The following is a 15308-nucleotide window of genomic DNA, read 5'->3' on the forward strand; positions in this document are numbered from 1 at the left end:
AGGAAGGCTTGGGCTGGACTCCCGCTCTCCTGGGACCCTGGCCTCCTGACTCCCAGGCTAGGGCAGGGCCAGCCACTCCATACCTGGGCTCTCCTGTCCCACACCCCCACCTCCTAGACATCTTCCTTACCCCTGTTGGCCTCACCAGATCTGCTTCAGCGATTTTGAGCCTTTCTGGTAGACAAGGGGGGCCTATAGCATAAACGAACACAGAGATAAGTCATTATGCTTTCTCTTCACCTAACTCCACACGTTCCTGTACCCAGACCACAACGGACCCCTTAGTAACCAAGTTCATTCCCACCTTCCTCAGACAGGTCTGACCATCCAGTCTAACCAGCACTCAACATGCCCACATGAGCTCACTCATGGTCACGTGGTCATGTGGCCTCTGCCGGCCTTCCAACTCCTGGAGAACACTCCTCATTATCTGAATCTACTAGTTGATGGTTGCCTCCTCCCACTAGAACGTGAGTTCCTCGAGGTAGGGGCAGTTCCTGCCTTGCTCACTGCGTATTCATAGAGCAGAAGCCTGGTCTGGCACACAGGAGGTGTTCCATCAACACGTACTTAATGACAGGTGCGCCCCCACCTTCACCTTGCCCTGTCCCCCAGTCCATCCTCTCCACTTCCCTCGAAAGCTCACTGGGGCCCTGGGCCTTCTGCCCCACCCCCCTCCGCAGATGGCATGCAGAGGGGCTGGGGCTGCACCCTGGCTCTGCAGGGGGTGTGACTCTGCGTGGGCACATCATCTCTGAGCCCACCTGCAGACAGCTTCCAAGCAAGTGCTTTGCAAACACTCAGCAATCAACCTTGTCTTGCCCCTGCTCCCTTTGCTCAGGTTCCTCCTCTGAGGAATCTGCCAGAACCTGAGCCTTTCCTGGCTCTAATATCCTTGCACCCCAGCTCTACAATTTCTGAGTGTCCTCTGTGTCCTGGCACCCACTCTTCCCCACTCTCTAACGCTGGTTCTGTGCTTCCGAGCAATGATCCCAAGCAGCTCCTGTTGGCCTCCTGGGGGCGAGGGTCCTCCAGGCCTCCCTCATCTGCACGCACCCTCCCCGCCTGCAGCTTTCCCTGCCGCCTCCCAGCAGTGCTCCAAACCTGAAACTCCTGGCTTCCACTGCTCTCTCCTTGGTCGCCTCTGGCTTCCTCGGAAACTCCTCCCAAATTTTCCTTTTCCGTGTAAACGGCAGCCATCCCCAGTCGCTCTTTAGAATGGGATCTGAGCTCACGGTGCCCACGGCCAGCTCCTTACGAATGGGCCTTCCATCTCCACTTCCCACCCTCACTGTGTCTCCAAGTGCCAGTCCTGGCTTTCCAGTGGTCATTTAGACGTTTCCGCCTGACCTTCTGTTGCTGCCTCAAAATGAACCGGTGAAATCTAAGGCCCCAAATGTGGGCTCTTCAAGCTGGAAGGGAGGGAAGGGGCAGGACCATGCCTGCCATGTGCCGAGCACTGCGTGTGAGGTGCAGAATGCAGCCTTGTGTGCGTGGGTAGTGGGGGCGCACGCTTGCCAAGGTGACAGCCTGGTCCCAGCTCCTGGCCGCCCAGGAAAATGGGCTCTCAGTGCCCAGATCTGAGTCTTCAAGGGAAGCCTGAGATCTGAACTTTTTGTGTGTGAATTCTTTTTTTTAAATGTTGTATGTGCCACCTGGGGGTTGACTTCTCTGCACACTGCCACCTTTGGGTGCATGCCAGGCCCCTTCCACATACAGTACCAAAACCCAACCCACACTGGCATACGCCTAAACAGAATTTCTTGGCTCATGGGATTGATAGAAGAGTGCAGGGACCCAAGTCTCTAGGGCCTTGGGGCCTCCAGGACAATCTTCCCTGCTGTTTGTCTCTGATTTCCGTATGTATTGTCCTCACTCCCCTCACCAGACAGGCGCTCTCCACACAAGGGGAAAGTAGCTGCCACTGGCCCAACATCCCCACCTGCATCTTCACAGCTGCTAACCCCAGAGGCAGAGAAGGCAACTTCACCTCCACGTGGGAAAGCCATGAGAAGAATCCCGACTGGTCACGTGGCCACTTGGAACCAATCACAGAGTCCAGGATGTGCACCAGGATTTGCCCATGACTGACAGTCCCAACAGGACATGGTGTCGGGGAGGAGGTCACCTATGGAAGGGTACAGGTGCCATGCCCATGAGAACATGTGCTAAATACTCAAAACCATAGGCACCAGAGAAACTACCACATCTCATGAGATGGGGTCAACTCGCCAGAAAGCCCAGTTCCCAAAGGGCGAGAAACTTCCCAAGGACAACGAGTATGGGTAGGGCTGAGAGTAGAGTCCAAGTCATTTCAGGAGCCCCAGCCTTTCCCTTTTGCCTCAGAGCCTCACCAAGGCCGCCTGCCTCCCATCCATGGTCTCCATGAGAGGCCCCAACAGGGCCTGTTTCAACAGCCTCCCCCGCCCCACCGCCCCACCAGATGGGGAGCTTGCTGCCTGCTAAGACCGCCTGTGTCCTCACCTATTAGGAAGGTCTTTCTCAGCCTCCTGTGTCTCGCACCTGCTGGTCCCAACCCTACCCTCTGGGGCTACACAGAACAAAGCAACTCCATCTTCCCTTCCTGCCTTCAGTGCCTTAAATTAAACAGTACAACTCCATCACCACCCAGGCCTTTGAGGACTTCTCTCTTGGGACATGACTTTAAGTCTGTGTGTTGGTTACCCATTGGCCAGAGGCGGGTTCTGTTGCTTATGGCCAAAGTGCCCAGATGGATGGCTGTGCTCTGGAGAGGCCCTGGCATGGTGCAGGTCCCTGGTTGCAGCCCACGGCACTGTGCAGCCTTCTTGCTCTTTCGGCTTCTGTCCCGTCCATTACACAGCTCCCAATCCATTTTCTCTTTCTGACATCACTTCCCCTGGCTCAAGACCTCTGAAACATGTTTGTCTCTTCCCGGTCCCTTGCCCCCCACATGTAACATCCAAAGGCTCCTCCTTTCAAATGTCTCCCACATCCATCTCTTTTACTCCATCCCTGCTGCTTGCTCACTGGGAAGGTGGGGGGGGGCTCATCATTTCTTGCCTGGATGACCCCGCAGCCTCCTGGCTGGTCTCCTTGCCTCCAGCCTCTCCCTGCTCCCATCTATCCTACATGTGCTGCCAGATTAATCTTCCTTAAACACCACTCACCTCCTGTCACTCCCCAGCTCAACGATGTGGCCAGACCTATCACTTGTGGGCTCCCTACAGGCCCCATCTGCCCAGCTGGGCTGTGCCTCCTGGCACCCCCTGCACACACACACTCACCAGGGAATGCCTGTGCCCTCCCCCATCCCTTCATTGTCTGGCCCCATCCCACCACCCGCCAAGGCCCCAAGTAGAATCCCTTTCTTCTGGCCTCGGGGGCCCCTGGAACTCAGAAGCAGAGGATGGGGGCAGCCAGGAAAATCCCTGAAGCCACGGTCCGTCCAGTCTGCAGGCCGGCAGGGAGGTTACCCCTGCCTGGCCCATCTAGGCTCTCAAATGTCACTGTGGCCCCTGCCACCCCTCTGCTCTGCTCATCCTTAGGTCTTCAGGCTGTCAGGAGTCATACCTGGCCAAGTCACTGGGGGTGAGTCATCCTTCACCATGTCAACCTTCTTTCTCAAACCCTCCCACGAAAGCTCGTACCCCAGAATAAGCACCTTCCCAAGATTCCAGACCTGCAGGGTCTTGCCCTTGAGGTTCTCTGCCATTTTTGTCAACTAAGGACCTGGTGCTCCACTCCCCCACACCTCTGGTGTGGTCCCAGAGGGAGGCCCAAATTGTCCCCATAGCATGGGCAGCAACTCCCATGTACAGAGCATTCACTGTGGGCCTGGCACGGGGCTAAGTTGCTCCCCATGGAATACTTCATTTACTCCCTGCAACCCTATGAGGTAGGAACCTTTCATTATCCATATTTTCTAGATGAGGAAACCAAGGCACAGAGAGCTGAAGTCACCTGCCTAAGGTCACCCAGTTTAAGATTCTAAGCCACTCCATCACCTGCAGAGCCCTGGTTCTCAGTGGCTCTCATGCCTCAGGGACTCCCCACCCTCAGCCCACCAAAGAGCCTGGTGTCCAGAAGGAGCAGCCCCACCTAGCTTGGGGAGATCAACGGGTCCTACAGGCCCACTCCCTTCCTGTGACCACTTCAGAGGACTGGGGTGACCAGGGAACAGCAGTGTGCTGAAGCCAGCTCACCTGTGCTAAAGAAAGCCCATCACTGGGGTGCCTGGTGGTTCAGCTGATTAAGCATCCAACTCTTGATTTCGGCTCAGCTCATGATCTCTCAGGGTCACAGGATCCAGCCCCAAGTTAGGCTCCCCACACAGCGGGGATTCGCTTCTCTCCCTCCCCCTGCTCATGTGTGCTCTCTAAAATAAATAAATAAATCTAAAAAAAAAAAAGAGAGAGAGAGAGAGCGCCCCTCATTAAAATTTCTAGAATTTTGCAAGCCAGTTGACATCATCACATTGGTAGTTTGAAATAGGCCCTAGTGGGAGTATTTACACCATGGAAATTGGCAAACCAGCCCTCCAGCTCTCCCAGAGCGCCAAGTGTTAAACATCTAGCAGCCCAACGCGCTCGGGAGGGAATGCTGACCACCAGAAGGGCATCCTGGCCTTTGGGTGGTGGGCTTCACACAATTCACACCAAAGAGAGGCCCCCCAGTTGAGCCAGGGATCTAAAAGGAAAGGCATCTTGAGAGGAATGGGTGGGTCTCAAACATGGATCTCTGGCTGTGTGATCCCAAAAGATCTGGAGAAAGAAGGTCTCTAGGAGAGTGTCAGGGAAGCTCTGAGGCATTTGGTAGGCTCGGATTCTGACTGGACATGACCAACATGGAAAGATGGACCAAAACCAAGTACAAAACCACTGACAAGAGACACGGAGTGGAGAAGCATGTAGGGAAGACTAAGCTCAGGTCCAGCTGTGGCTTGCAGGGAAATGTCAAAGCCACATGTTGCAGGAGGGGGCTTGGAGGAGGAAGATCGGGCCTGCTGCCGGCGGGGGGGTTCCAGGAAGCCGTCCCTTCTGCCCCACCACCTTGCAGCTGAGGACACTGAGCTAGAGGGGCTGGACGCACTCCGGCAAGAAGGCACTGAGGATCAGAGGGCAGCGATCAGAGGCCAAGCGGTTGTTCTGAATGAGTTCAGGTCTTTTGGGCCGGACAGATCCCACCCCAGGGGCTGGCAGGGGGATCTCGTGCTGACCTCCAAGAAAGCAGGAGTGGGAGCGGCCACGGGGCAGGAAACTCATGAGCTGGGGTTGAGCTCTCAGAAGAGGAGGCAAGCTGGACTCGGTGAGCGCATCAGGGTTCTTCAATCGCAAGCAGCAAAATCGACTCTCACAAATTTAAGCAAAAAAGGGAAAATACTGGCAAAAAATTGGGTCATTGAGAGAAGGGACAAGAGGCTTAAAAAGCAGGTGCTGAAGTGAGAAAGGAACCAGGACCGGGGAAATGACTTACTTGTCTCATTGGGCTCTGCTGCTGAGATTAGGGGTCCCCCTAAATCCCCACCAAGGCTGTATCCAAAAGGCGAGAGGTCATGGGGTCCTAGTGGGACCAGGAATGGCAGCTGGACAAATACAAAACCCAACCAATGTCCACTGAAGGGGCCACTGCCTGATGACCCACCACAAACCCCAGGCATGATTCCCGTGGAGCTTCTCCGTCTGCTACAGACGAGCAGGAAGGTAGGGGCCACACAGAGACATACCAGGACTCCCACGAACCCTTCCCTCCAGACTGGCTTCCCTTATCATAGAGTTACTGTTGCGGTAGTTCAGGGCCAAGTTGGAAACAGTGCGTCTGGATTTCAGCCAGGCACCTGATAAAATATCTCAGGATCTGCAAATGGAGATACGTGAACCAGATGACAGCACATTGAAGGGAATGGAAAACCTGTTGAATGGTCAGCATTGTTTTCTAACACCGCTGATTAAATAGCTAAGGTTGGTCCAAACTCAGGCCTTTACCTGTGAGCCTCAGGCTGTGTCCTTGGTGCTCTTCAGCATTCTTATTAAATACTTGGGCAACCTATACTGATGGCACACTGGTTAAATCTCAAAACAATGTGCTCATCTCTTCTCAGTGGAGATCTGTGAGTGGTGGCAAACAGGACAGTGGCACAGGTGGCTTGGCTGTGGGGACTGGCACACGTGGCACAGCACTTGAGTTGGCTCAATGAGGAAGGACCAGGACATTTGATGGATGGCTGAGGAAAAGAGATACTCCCTCCTTCCCCCGGACTGGGCCTGCAAGAATGTAACGCCAGTAAGTGTGGCTGCCACCGTGGGACTGTGAGGGGAGAGGCTGTCGGAGAGTGGTGCCGACCCTTGAAGAGCATAGATGAGGCATGAACCCTGGTCACACTGTTCTTCCTGGATCCAACCATGCCTGAAGCTAGTCTACCCCCGTCTTTCAGTTACATGTGCCCATAAATCCCTTTTTGCTTAAGTCGCTTTGGATTGGGTTTCCCAATGTTTGCAATGGATACACTTAGTATTCTCTGCTAGTTCATGCCAGGGCATTGTATCACAGTGGGACGAGCTGGGACTGACATCCAGAGGCAGGTAACAAGGATGTAGGAGACAGAGAAGGGGCTTGGAACCATGCTACATGAGGAACAGCTGAGAAGACTGAAGGTGCCTGGCCTGGAAAGAGCAGACGGGGCCAGGCAGGGGCCCTGTCTTAAATAACTGAGAAGGGGGAAGCCATTCAGTCTGGCCCCAGAAGGAAGAGCCAAGAGCCATCTGGGGGAGCTTACTGGGAAGGATTCCTTCTCATTCTAAGAAAGTGGCTTTGAACAGTCCCAGCCACCTGAAGATGTGTGGTTGGGGGCAAGTTGGAAAGCCAACACCCAGGGCGTTTTATATTCAAAATCCTGGGGCCTGGACAGCCCTGCCTAGGTTTAGGAAGCACCCAAGATGGGGTCAGGAGGCAGGATATAGAGGGGGCAATGAGCTTGGAGAGATGGGGGGATCAGCCCAAGACCACACAGAGAATCAAGGTCCCCTGACATTCTCCCATAGCCTTTCATGTCCATGGGGCACCAGACAAGGCCCTGGCAGTAAATGACCCCATGGGACAGTGTTCTGTTTCTGACGGTGTGGGAGTGAGTAGGGAAGGGGGTCAGGCTGAGCAGTAACAAGGTTCCAGCCCTGCCACTTCTCTGAGCCTCAGTGTCTTCATCTAAGAAATGGGACTAACTTCACCTAGCTTGTGGGTTGTCCTGATTCTGATCAGACGATGCAGGTAGCGCCCAGCACGGTCCATGATTAACACCATCACGAAGTTAATTAAGAATAAAAAATGTAACAGTTTACAGCCACCGAAGGCTCCTCCTCTCCCCGCCCCAGGCTTCTCTCCTAGCAGGAGTATGAGTTTTGGAGTCAAAGACCTAGACTGGAACTCCAGCCCAGCCTAGTTCCACTTGGACTGCAGGAAGCCCTGCACTCCCTCATCTGTAAAATAGGACCGATGACAGCGGCGCATTCGAAGCCCCGGCCTACAGGCGGTGCTCACAGAGCGCCGCGATCTCTTCCTTTCCGCAGAGGTCAGCGGTGGGTGCTGCGGCGGTCCTACGCACACCACACCGCCCACCAATGGGGCCCACCGGCCAGCCACGTCTCCGGGCCCCGGGGAGGGCGGTGGGGGCGGGGGTGCCGCGGGGCGCAAGAACCGAGGCGCAGCGGAGGCCGCCAAGCCGCGGTGCCCGGAGGCTGGATGCCTGCTCCCCGGACGGCAGCCGAGCGCTCAGCCAGGAACTTGTTAACAGGCCCCGAACAAAGAGCCGCTAATCCGGCGGGCGGCCGCGGGCGGGCTGGCGGGCGGAGGGATCCCGCCCCTTTCCCGGCCCCGGCTCCTTCCCCGCGCGGCCGCCGAGTTTACAGCGAGCTCTGCACCCGCGCCGAGTGGGGCGGGGCCGCGGGGCAGGACGCACCCGAGGGCGCCCCTCCCCAGAGCCCCGCGCGGGAGCAGGCTAATTGCTAATCCCCTGGGCTCGGGCTCCCATTGGCTCGGCCCCGGCCGCCCCTCGGCTGCCAACGTGCCCCGCAGCCCGCCTAGCCGGGGGTCCCCCGCCCCGCAAGCTATCCGAACATCGACCACGGAGTGGGGACGGTTTTTTGGAAGCAGGGCAGGCTTCCGTCACGCGGGGACTCTAAGGACGCACTCCTACCTGCCCGTGCCTGGCACCCTTTTTTCGGGGAGGAGGGAAGGGGCTGGAAAGATGCGGGGGGGGGGGGGGGATTCACCCTGCAGCCCCTCAACTCCATCTGGTCTCTGCCCCAATTAGGAAGGGGTAGGGTCTCACTCCGGGTGTACCCCCTGCAGGCTCCCTGCCGGATGTGCTGGGGTGGGGCAGTGGGGGGAGGTGGGGTCCCACCTGCCCTCCTGGCTGGGGAGGCGCAGGGCAGAGGTGGGATACAGGGTCCAGAGCTCCCTACCCAGGGGCCCTGCAGCTGTTGCTCGGGCTCAGTCCAGACCGACTCCCCTCCCCAAATCTCAGCCACGTATTTGCCTGGAGCTCAAGGTGACCCTGAGCCTTCCAGATGGACAGAGCTCTGACATCCAGGTGTGGGGAGGGTCCCAGCTCTGGGAGACTCACCCATCAGGACGCTGGCCCGTGGTACTCTCTTCAGGGGCCCCTCCCCCTTCTAAGTGGGACCTAAAACCTGCCCCTTTGTGACCTACCCTGGGGATGAGCAGCTGCCACTCAGGCCTCTCCAGATTTGAGTCTCTCCCTCTCCCCCCTCTCAAACAGGGCTGGAATGCGCTTGTCTACAACCACACCTGGAGAAGGGAAGGAGCCCGGGCAAAAGAGAGAGAAAGAACGCCAGCCAAAATGCAGGCCTCCCCTCAGGGCTCTGCCCTCCCACCTGGACTCCCAGCTGCACCCTCTCCCACGAAGATGGCACCAAGGACCCCCCCAAAGTGAGGATAAAACAGTGCCCACTGTCATATCCATCACCATCCATTGCTAACAGTTACTGAGCGCCTACTGTGTGTCAGGGCTATGACACACAGAAGACATGCACTGGTCCACGTAATCCACACGACAACCCTGTCAGCTAGGTCCTTTGAGCGCTCCATTTTATAGACAGGAAAACCCAAGTCCCGGGAAAAGCTAGATCGCCAGCGAGGACTAGGGCGGGGCACAGGGGGTGCCAAGGGCACAAAATTTAAGGAGGCTGACACTGCACTTGCACACTTAATTTCTGCACCCTGGGCACCTCCCCTGCCTCACCCTAGTCCAAGACCTCGTCCAAACCCAGACTCTGGAACTTGGCAAATCAACCATTCCACCACCTCCTCAGCGTACCTGGGATTCTGGCTCCCAAAGGCCAAAGGCTGCTGTGGCTTCTGCCATCAGTGCTTGGGAAGAGGGTGGGCCTCAGGCACTGGCGCTCTGACTTTCTGGGAGCCCTAAGAAGGCCGGTTTTTGCCATTGGGGGTGGTCACCGGCTAAAGCAGGGCCCTGTTTCCTGACTCAGGTGCTGGGACTCACAATTCCCACCTCTGCTTCACAGCCACCTTTGGCCCTGCCACAGCAAGCCACCCGGCTCCAAGGCAATGCCGGCAGCTACCGCAGGGGTGGCTGGGGGCTTCAGCGGGTGCTGGGCAGGTGTGAGTGGTTCCTCAGGGAGCCCGCTGCTGACTGCGCAGTCCACCCCAGGCTCCCAAGGCAGCCTCCCTGTGCACCAGCCTCTGCTCCAATAGAGTCATCAAGTCTAATGCTTAGTATACAAAGAGGCAAACAGCCCAGAGAGGTTAAGTGACTTGCCCAAGATCACAAAGCAATCGAATGGCAGAGCTGGGACTAGAATTTAGTCCCATCCAGGGCCCCCACCCCTTTTGCTGCCATGTTCTATGTCAGAGCTGATCATCAGAACATGGTTCCAGGACAAGCTGAACCCAAATCATCAGCTTCGTAGAACCCCAAACAAAGTTCTTTGCACACTGGAGGAATGGGAGTCTGAGTCAGTCCCAAGTCCCTGCAGGGGGTGGTATGTGTACAGATTGGAAGGGGGGTGTTTACTTCTTCCAACTAAAAGCATGACTCCTTCCTGGGGCTCCTGACTGGGGATGGAGCAGCAACAAATGTTCTCTCTTATCTCTGGACTTGGGCTCTGGTCACCTCAAGACTCTAGCTCTGTCCTAATTCATGCCGCTTCAATGCCGGGGAAAATGGAAGGAGATAAACAGCATAGCTGTCTCGCCCATGCTGGGTTCCACCCTGGGCACTCTATGTCGCCCATCATCTCCTTACTACAACCTCAGGAAGCAAAAGCGACCCTATTCTAAAAATGTGGGAACAGGCTAGGGAGTAAAAGTTACTTGTCCAAGGTCAGGTGGCTTAGACTAAAACCCAGGCCTGTCTGTCTTCAAAGCCCCTGCCTTTGCTATGGTACCTGACAGGAAGAGGGGGCTGAGGCTCCCCACAAGGCAGGAGGACCTGTCAATGCCATTCCCACGGGAGCAGACAAGAGGTGTGAAGGGGTGGACCAGAAGAATTGATCACAGGAAGCTGAGCTCCCATTGGGTGGTGAGGATGATTGGAGTTCAGGGGCCAGACTTCCCTGGTGCTTGGTCTCAGGAACCAGAGGTCCCAATAGGTTCTGCACAAAGCAGCCCAAGTCTTGGTGTCAATTCCATTCCTGAGGATAGGGGTGGGGCCCAAGGAGGAGGCCGCCGGGACAGATGGTCAGGAACGGGACGGGCAATGCCATGGCTCAGTGCCCCTCAACCCCACCTTCCAGGGGCTTGAGTCTACAGGACTGGGCCCAGAATGACATTATTTGCGTGACAAGACACTGATCTGGGAACATCTATGTTGGGAGGGGTGGGGATGAGTAGGGCGGTTCCTACTCAGCAGACCTGGGCATACAACCTGTAGGAAGGACTCACAAACACGGGTGATCATGTGAGCTGGTTTGCCATCTGTGTGAGGGTCCAAGGCACAGCCACCCCATGGTGGGGCTTTAACTCACTCATTCCTACCTTGGACAGGAGCCATTTCTAGCCTCCCCAGAGTGAAGCAGTCTGTGTTCAGGGACAGGGATGGGGAGGGCTGCCAAGGGGGACAGAGTAAACTTCTCTCCCCCTCCCTAGCTGTAGCAGCCCTCCCTACCTAGCAAGAGAACCCTAACACAAGTGGTGGAGGAAAAAAAGAGAAAAAATACGCACTTGCCTGAGCATGACTCGGAGCATGTTAGGGGCTAAGAGCAGGGTCACGGCGCTGCAGACGATGGCAGTACTTGGAGGAAGCTCTGGCATGAGCGAAGAGGTAGCTCAGGCCGGAGGCTTCTGGCAGTTGCCCCAGACCCCATCTGACTCTCCAGGGCTGAGGAATCTGCCCTGTAGGCCACTCAAAGCTCAGCAATGTGCCACGGACCCTCCATGGGCCCTGGGAGGAGTTGGGGAGGCCTCTCGGAGGGAGCAGGATTGAAGCTGGGGGCTGAGATAAGCAGAACAGTTGGGACTGGCAGCGGCAAGGGGGTCTGGCCTAGGTCTGGACAGAGCAGAAGACGTCATCTACGGGGTGAGGAGTGTGGCTGGCGGGGCCAGAGCACCAGGTTCTGCAAGGCAAGGGAGCTATAGGGCAGAAGCCAGAGTTTGTCTGGGGGTGTGGATGCCCAGCCCATCCGCAGTTAAAGCCAAGTCCTAGTGGATCAGCCCAGTCATGCATGGTGGTGCAGGTGTTTCCCTAAGGACCTCAGGCTCAGGGCTGGACTTCACCTTCAGGCATTGGGGAGACACAGAAGGTTTTCTAGTGGGGTTCCAGCCTGCATACCAGGGACATTAATCAAAGTAGAGGAGGCACAGAAGGGGGATGAGTAGGGGTGGTCACTGCACTGGTCCAGATGGGGAAGGTAAGGGAGAAAGGGGCTGGGGGGCAGAGTTGTGACAAAGGAAGAGAGGGACACAAGCAATGTCACAAGTACAACTGAGCTGGAGGACTTGGTGACAGATTAGACATGAAGCGTGAAGGAGAAGGGAGAGCCAAGAGAGACGGCAAGGTTTCCAGCCCGGGGCTGGAGGACTAGGGGGAGGGGGAAAGCAAGGAGGGGGCTGCAGGAGAGGGCTGGCCTGGATAGAGCAGGCCCAGGCGTGCATGTATGTGGACACGTGTGTTTCCAGGCAGCTGCCGAGCCCAACACCACGGCCTCTGTGTGAAGGGGTCCCCCCACCCCAGGCTGGAGGCAGCTCCTGCCTTTAGACTACATGGCTTGAATCTGCAGGTCTGGGGCCCAGAGCAGCCCTAGGCAGGACAAAGTTATATAAGACAGGAGGGCTCCCGGCCCCTGGCTGAGGCCAAAGCTGGCTGCTTGGGGGAACCTGCCAGGAGCTCCTGGATCAATGCCAATCCCCGGCTTCCTGAGGGAAGCCCCTCCCAACATGGGCAAGGGGAAACAGGCAGGCCAGTCAGAAGATAAGCCCTCTCCTGGGGACACCTGGGGGGTCCTGAAGTCCAGCACAATCCATCCCTGAGGCAAAGTGACGGCAAGGTATCTCTTAGTCCTAAAGAATTAAGACACCCTCCCCCTGACCAGCTGTTCTAGTCTGGGGTGAGGGATGGACAGAGGGGTCCAGGACCAGCCCTGAGGATGGGGTTGGGGCCTGAGGAAGAGACCCCAGGACAGACTGCTGGGGTCAGGGTGGACATACCACCGCTCAGTGCTCTCAGCAGCACCACCTTCCAGGAGAACCAGCTCCTTGTGGGCCCCTCCCCCTAGGAGTGCAGGGATCCCTGTGCCGGGCAACCAACAGGTGAGAGCAGCCCACGGGGTGGGGAGGCAGGTGCCAGCTGTGCGACTGGGTATGAATGGGAAAAAGCTGTGAGACGGGGTGGGGGTGGGGTCCCTGTGTGCAGGAGCACACAGGGGGTGAGTGTGCTGAAGGGACAGGCTTTTGTGTGAGTCGGTGACAGAGGGTGGACCCTTGGCCTGGGGAGCGGGAGGCTGCAGTCCTGCTGGCCCCCCGCGCCCCCTGCCGCCCGACCGGCCACTCGCCCCTCAGCCACTCACACACATTTTTCACTGGCTGCTGTTGCCGAGGAGATGACGGGTGGTGTGGGAGGAGGTGCGGGAGGAGCTGGGGTCATCTCAGGGCCAGCCTGCCTGGGCACGTGTGCCCAGAGCCCGTGGGGGACAGCAGTGAGGGGCCCCAGATAAGGAGAAGGGCCCCTGCATGCCCTTCAGAAGCTCCTCCCACAGGCCTGGGAGTGGATGCCCAGAGGCAGCCTCTGCTCCCAGGGTGGCCCTGCGGCACTGGTGCCCACCGGCCAGCTCCCTGGGCAACCTTGGACCAGGCCCCAACAGGTGCCCCACCAACCCCGGATGCCATTCCCCTACTCTGTGACCTTCCGAGGAATCCATGTGGCACCCCCTAGGCTGTGGCACCCTGACTCACCGGCACCCACCACCCCCTTATCCTAGCCACACACACTCACCTGTGCAAGTGCTCGCAACCGCCACACACGTGCAGCAGGCCAGCCGTCACGCGAGCTCATGTGGCCGCACGCACACCCGTGCTGCACACACTGCCAGCCCCCATCGTCGCCAGGGCACACATGCCAAGCCACGGCCCTCACACGTGCTCGCGTGGGCAACATGCAGATATGACCACAGCCTTCTCACACACAGCCGCCTCAGTAAACACTTCCTGGGCGCCCAGCTGGTACTGGCAACGCCTCCCCTGTGTGAGGAGCACAGACACCCCCAGTTCACCATGACCGGCTCGCCAACCCTGCACCCTGAGGGTTGCACACAACCCTAACACGGATGTGTGTGCAATGCGAACACACGCCCAGCAGCGGTGCGGCCTCCCAGCTCCATGAGGATTAAAAGGGGAGGTCACAGGGCAGGAAGGTTTGTTAAAGTGAGGATTTGGGGGGGGGGTGATGAGGTGTTGGAAAACAGATAGGGTAGAGCCGAGGGAGGACTGAGGGGGCAGATTGGGGAGGGCAGCCAGGCAGAATGGGTGCAGGATGCTACGCAGAGACCCTTTAAAGGAACAGCCATCAGCCTCAACCATCAGGCTGGTCTCAGCTCTCACTCATTGATCTTCAATCAGTCTGGCTTCGCATCTCAGGAACCCCAACGCTCCCTTCTGACCCCTAGGTTTAACAATGGCCCGGCCAGGCTGGGAGGCATTCCCCAGGTTCTCAGGGCAGCAAGAATCAAGAATTGCTAGGGTGAGCCTCATGCCCCCTTGATCACCCAAATGACCCCCCCAATACGCACATAAGCTCAGCTCTGCTAAGTACATGGATGGGGGGGGGAATCATGAGGCCCTAACAACTCAGCTAGGTGGAAGCTCAGGGAGAACAGACAAAGGATGCAGGGGAACTCCCCCCACCCCAAGGGAGGTGGGCTGAGAGCTTAGTTACCAAGCAGGTTAGGGTGGCCAACGGGACATGAAGGGAGGAGGAAGGGCGGTGCAATGGAAGGGAGAAAGGAGAGCGGCAGCGGCCCCAGGTCCACAACTCCGGCCCCCCACGCACCAAGGAGGCTGGGAGCCACAGCCCTGGCCAGGGGCCACGGGCCTTTGTGCGGGCTGCAAGGGCTGGGGGCTGGTGTATGCGCCTCCACGCCTGAGTGTGTGCGTGTGCGAGCGTGTGGCGGGGACAGAGGAGGACACTGTGTTCTGGACGTGGGCAGAGGCCAGGTGCCAAGTCGGAATTGTGAGTAGCTGTTTGGGTCAGATACTACCGGGAAGAGGTATCTTAAGCCCCCTCCTCATTTTCCTGGGCACTGGAATGTGGTCAAACTCCTCTAATCTGTGACCCTCAAAGTCAGGCTCCCCCAGGCATTGATTCAAACCCCCGACTCTGCTCTGGGGCCGGGCAACCAGCAAACTTCCCCCGCCCGGAGGCGTGGAACGTTTACACTCGCCAGCCCCGCGCGCTGACAGCTGCTCCAGCACTTGGCAGAGCCCAGGCTTCCGGGGAAGCGCACGGGGAAGCTGCGCAGCAGCGACAGGCGGCCCCCGCGTCCCGCCTCCCAAAGTTTGGCCTCGGGGGGCTTCCAGCTGGGTCCGGCAGCGCGGGTCAGGGACCACCCAGAGCAGCGAGCGTTCTCGCGCACAGTCCCCCGCAAGCCTCCCCAGAGCGCGCGCGTGACTCACCCGAGCCGTGGAGCCAGGCGGTGAGGACTATGCCCAGGAGCGCTGGCCACAGGCCGGGCCGGACGGCCATGGCCGCGGTCGGGCGGGCGAGCGGGCCGGCCGGGCGCGGGGCCCCGTGGGCGGGAGGGCGGCTTTCAGCGCCTCAGCCCAGAGCCCCAGCCCGGGGCGCCCCCGGGGCCCATGCCAGCCAA

General features: G+C 58.1%; 1 protein-coding gene across 5 annotated transcripts in view; it reads right to left on the reverse strand.

The window, feature by feature from the left end:
- Window positions 1-15302, reverse strand: part of UNC5A (unc-5 netrin receptor A) — a 61100-nt gene extending 45798 nt beyond the window's left edge. For 4 of the 5 annotated variants that reach the window (XM_034656688.1, XM_034656685.1, XM_034656687.1 and 1 more), the window contains exon 1: window positions 15118-15302. In XM_034656688.1, the coding sequence (XP_034512579.1) occupies window positions 15118-15187 (70 nt within the window). In that variant the 5' untranslated portion in view covers window positions 15188-15302. Of the gene's footprint in view, window positions 1-4184; window positions 4325-15117 lie in introns of those variants that run through there. The other variant, XM_034656686.1, reaches the window with a different exon arrangement.
- Between the last annotated feature and the right edge of the window lie 6 nt (window positions 15303-15308).

This window comes from Ailuropoda melanoleuca, chromosome 3, assembly GCF_002007445.2.
Source record: "Ailuropoda melanoleuca isolate Jingjing chromosome 3, ASM200744v2, whole genome shotgun sequence".
NCBI classification, from domain to species: domain Eukaryota; kingdom Metazoa; phylum Chordata; class Mammalia; order Carnivora; family Ursidae; genus Ailuropoda; species Ailuropoda melanoleuca.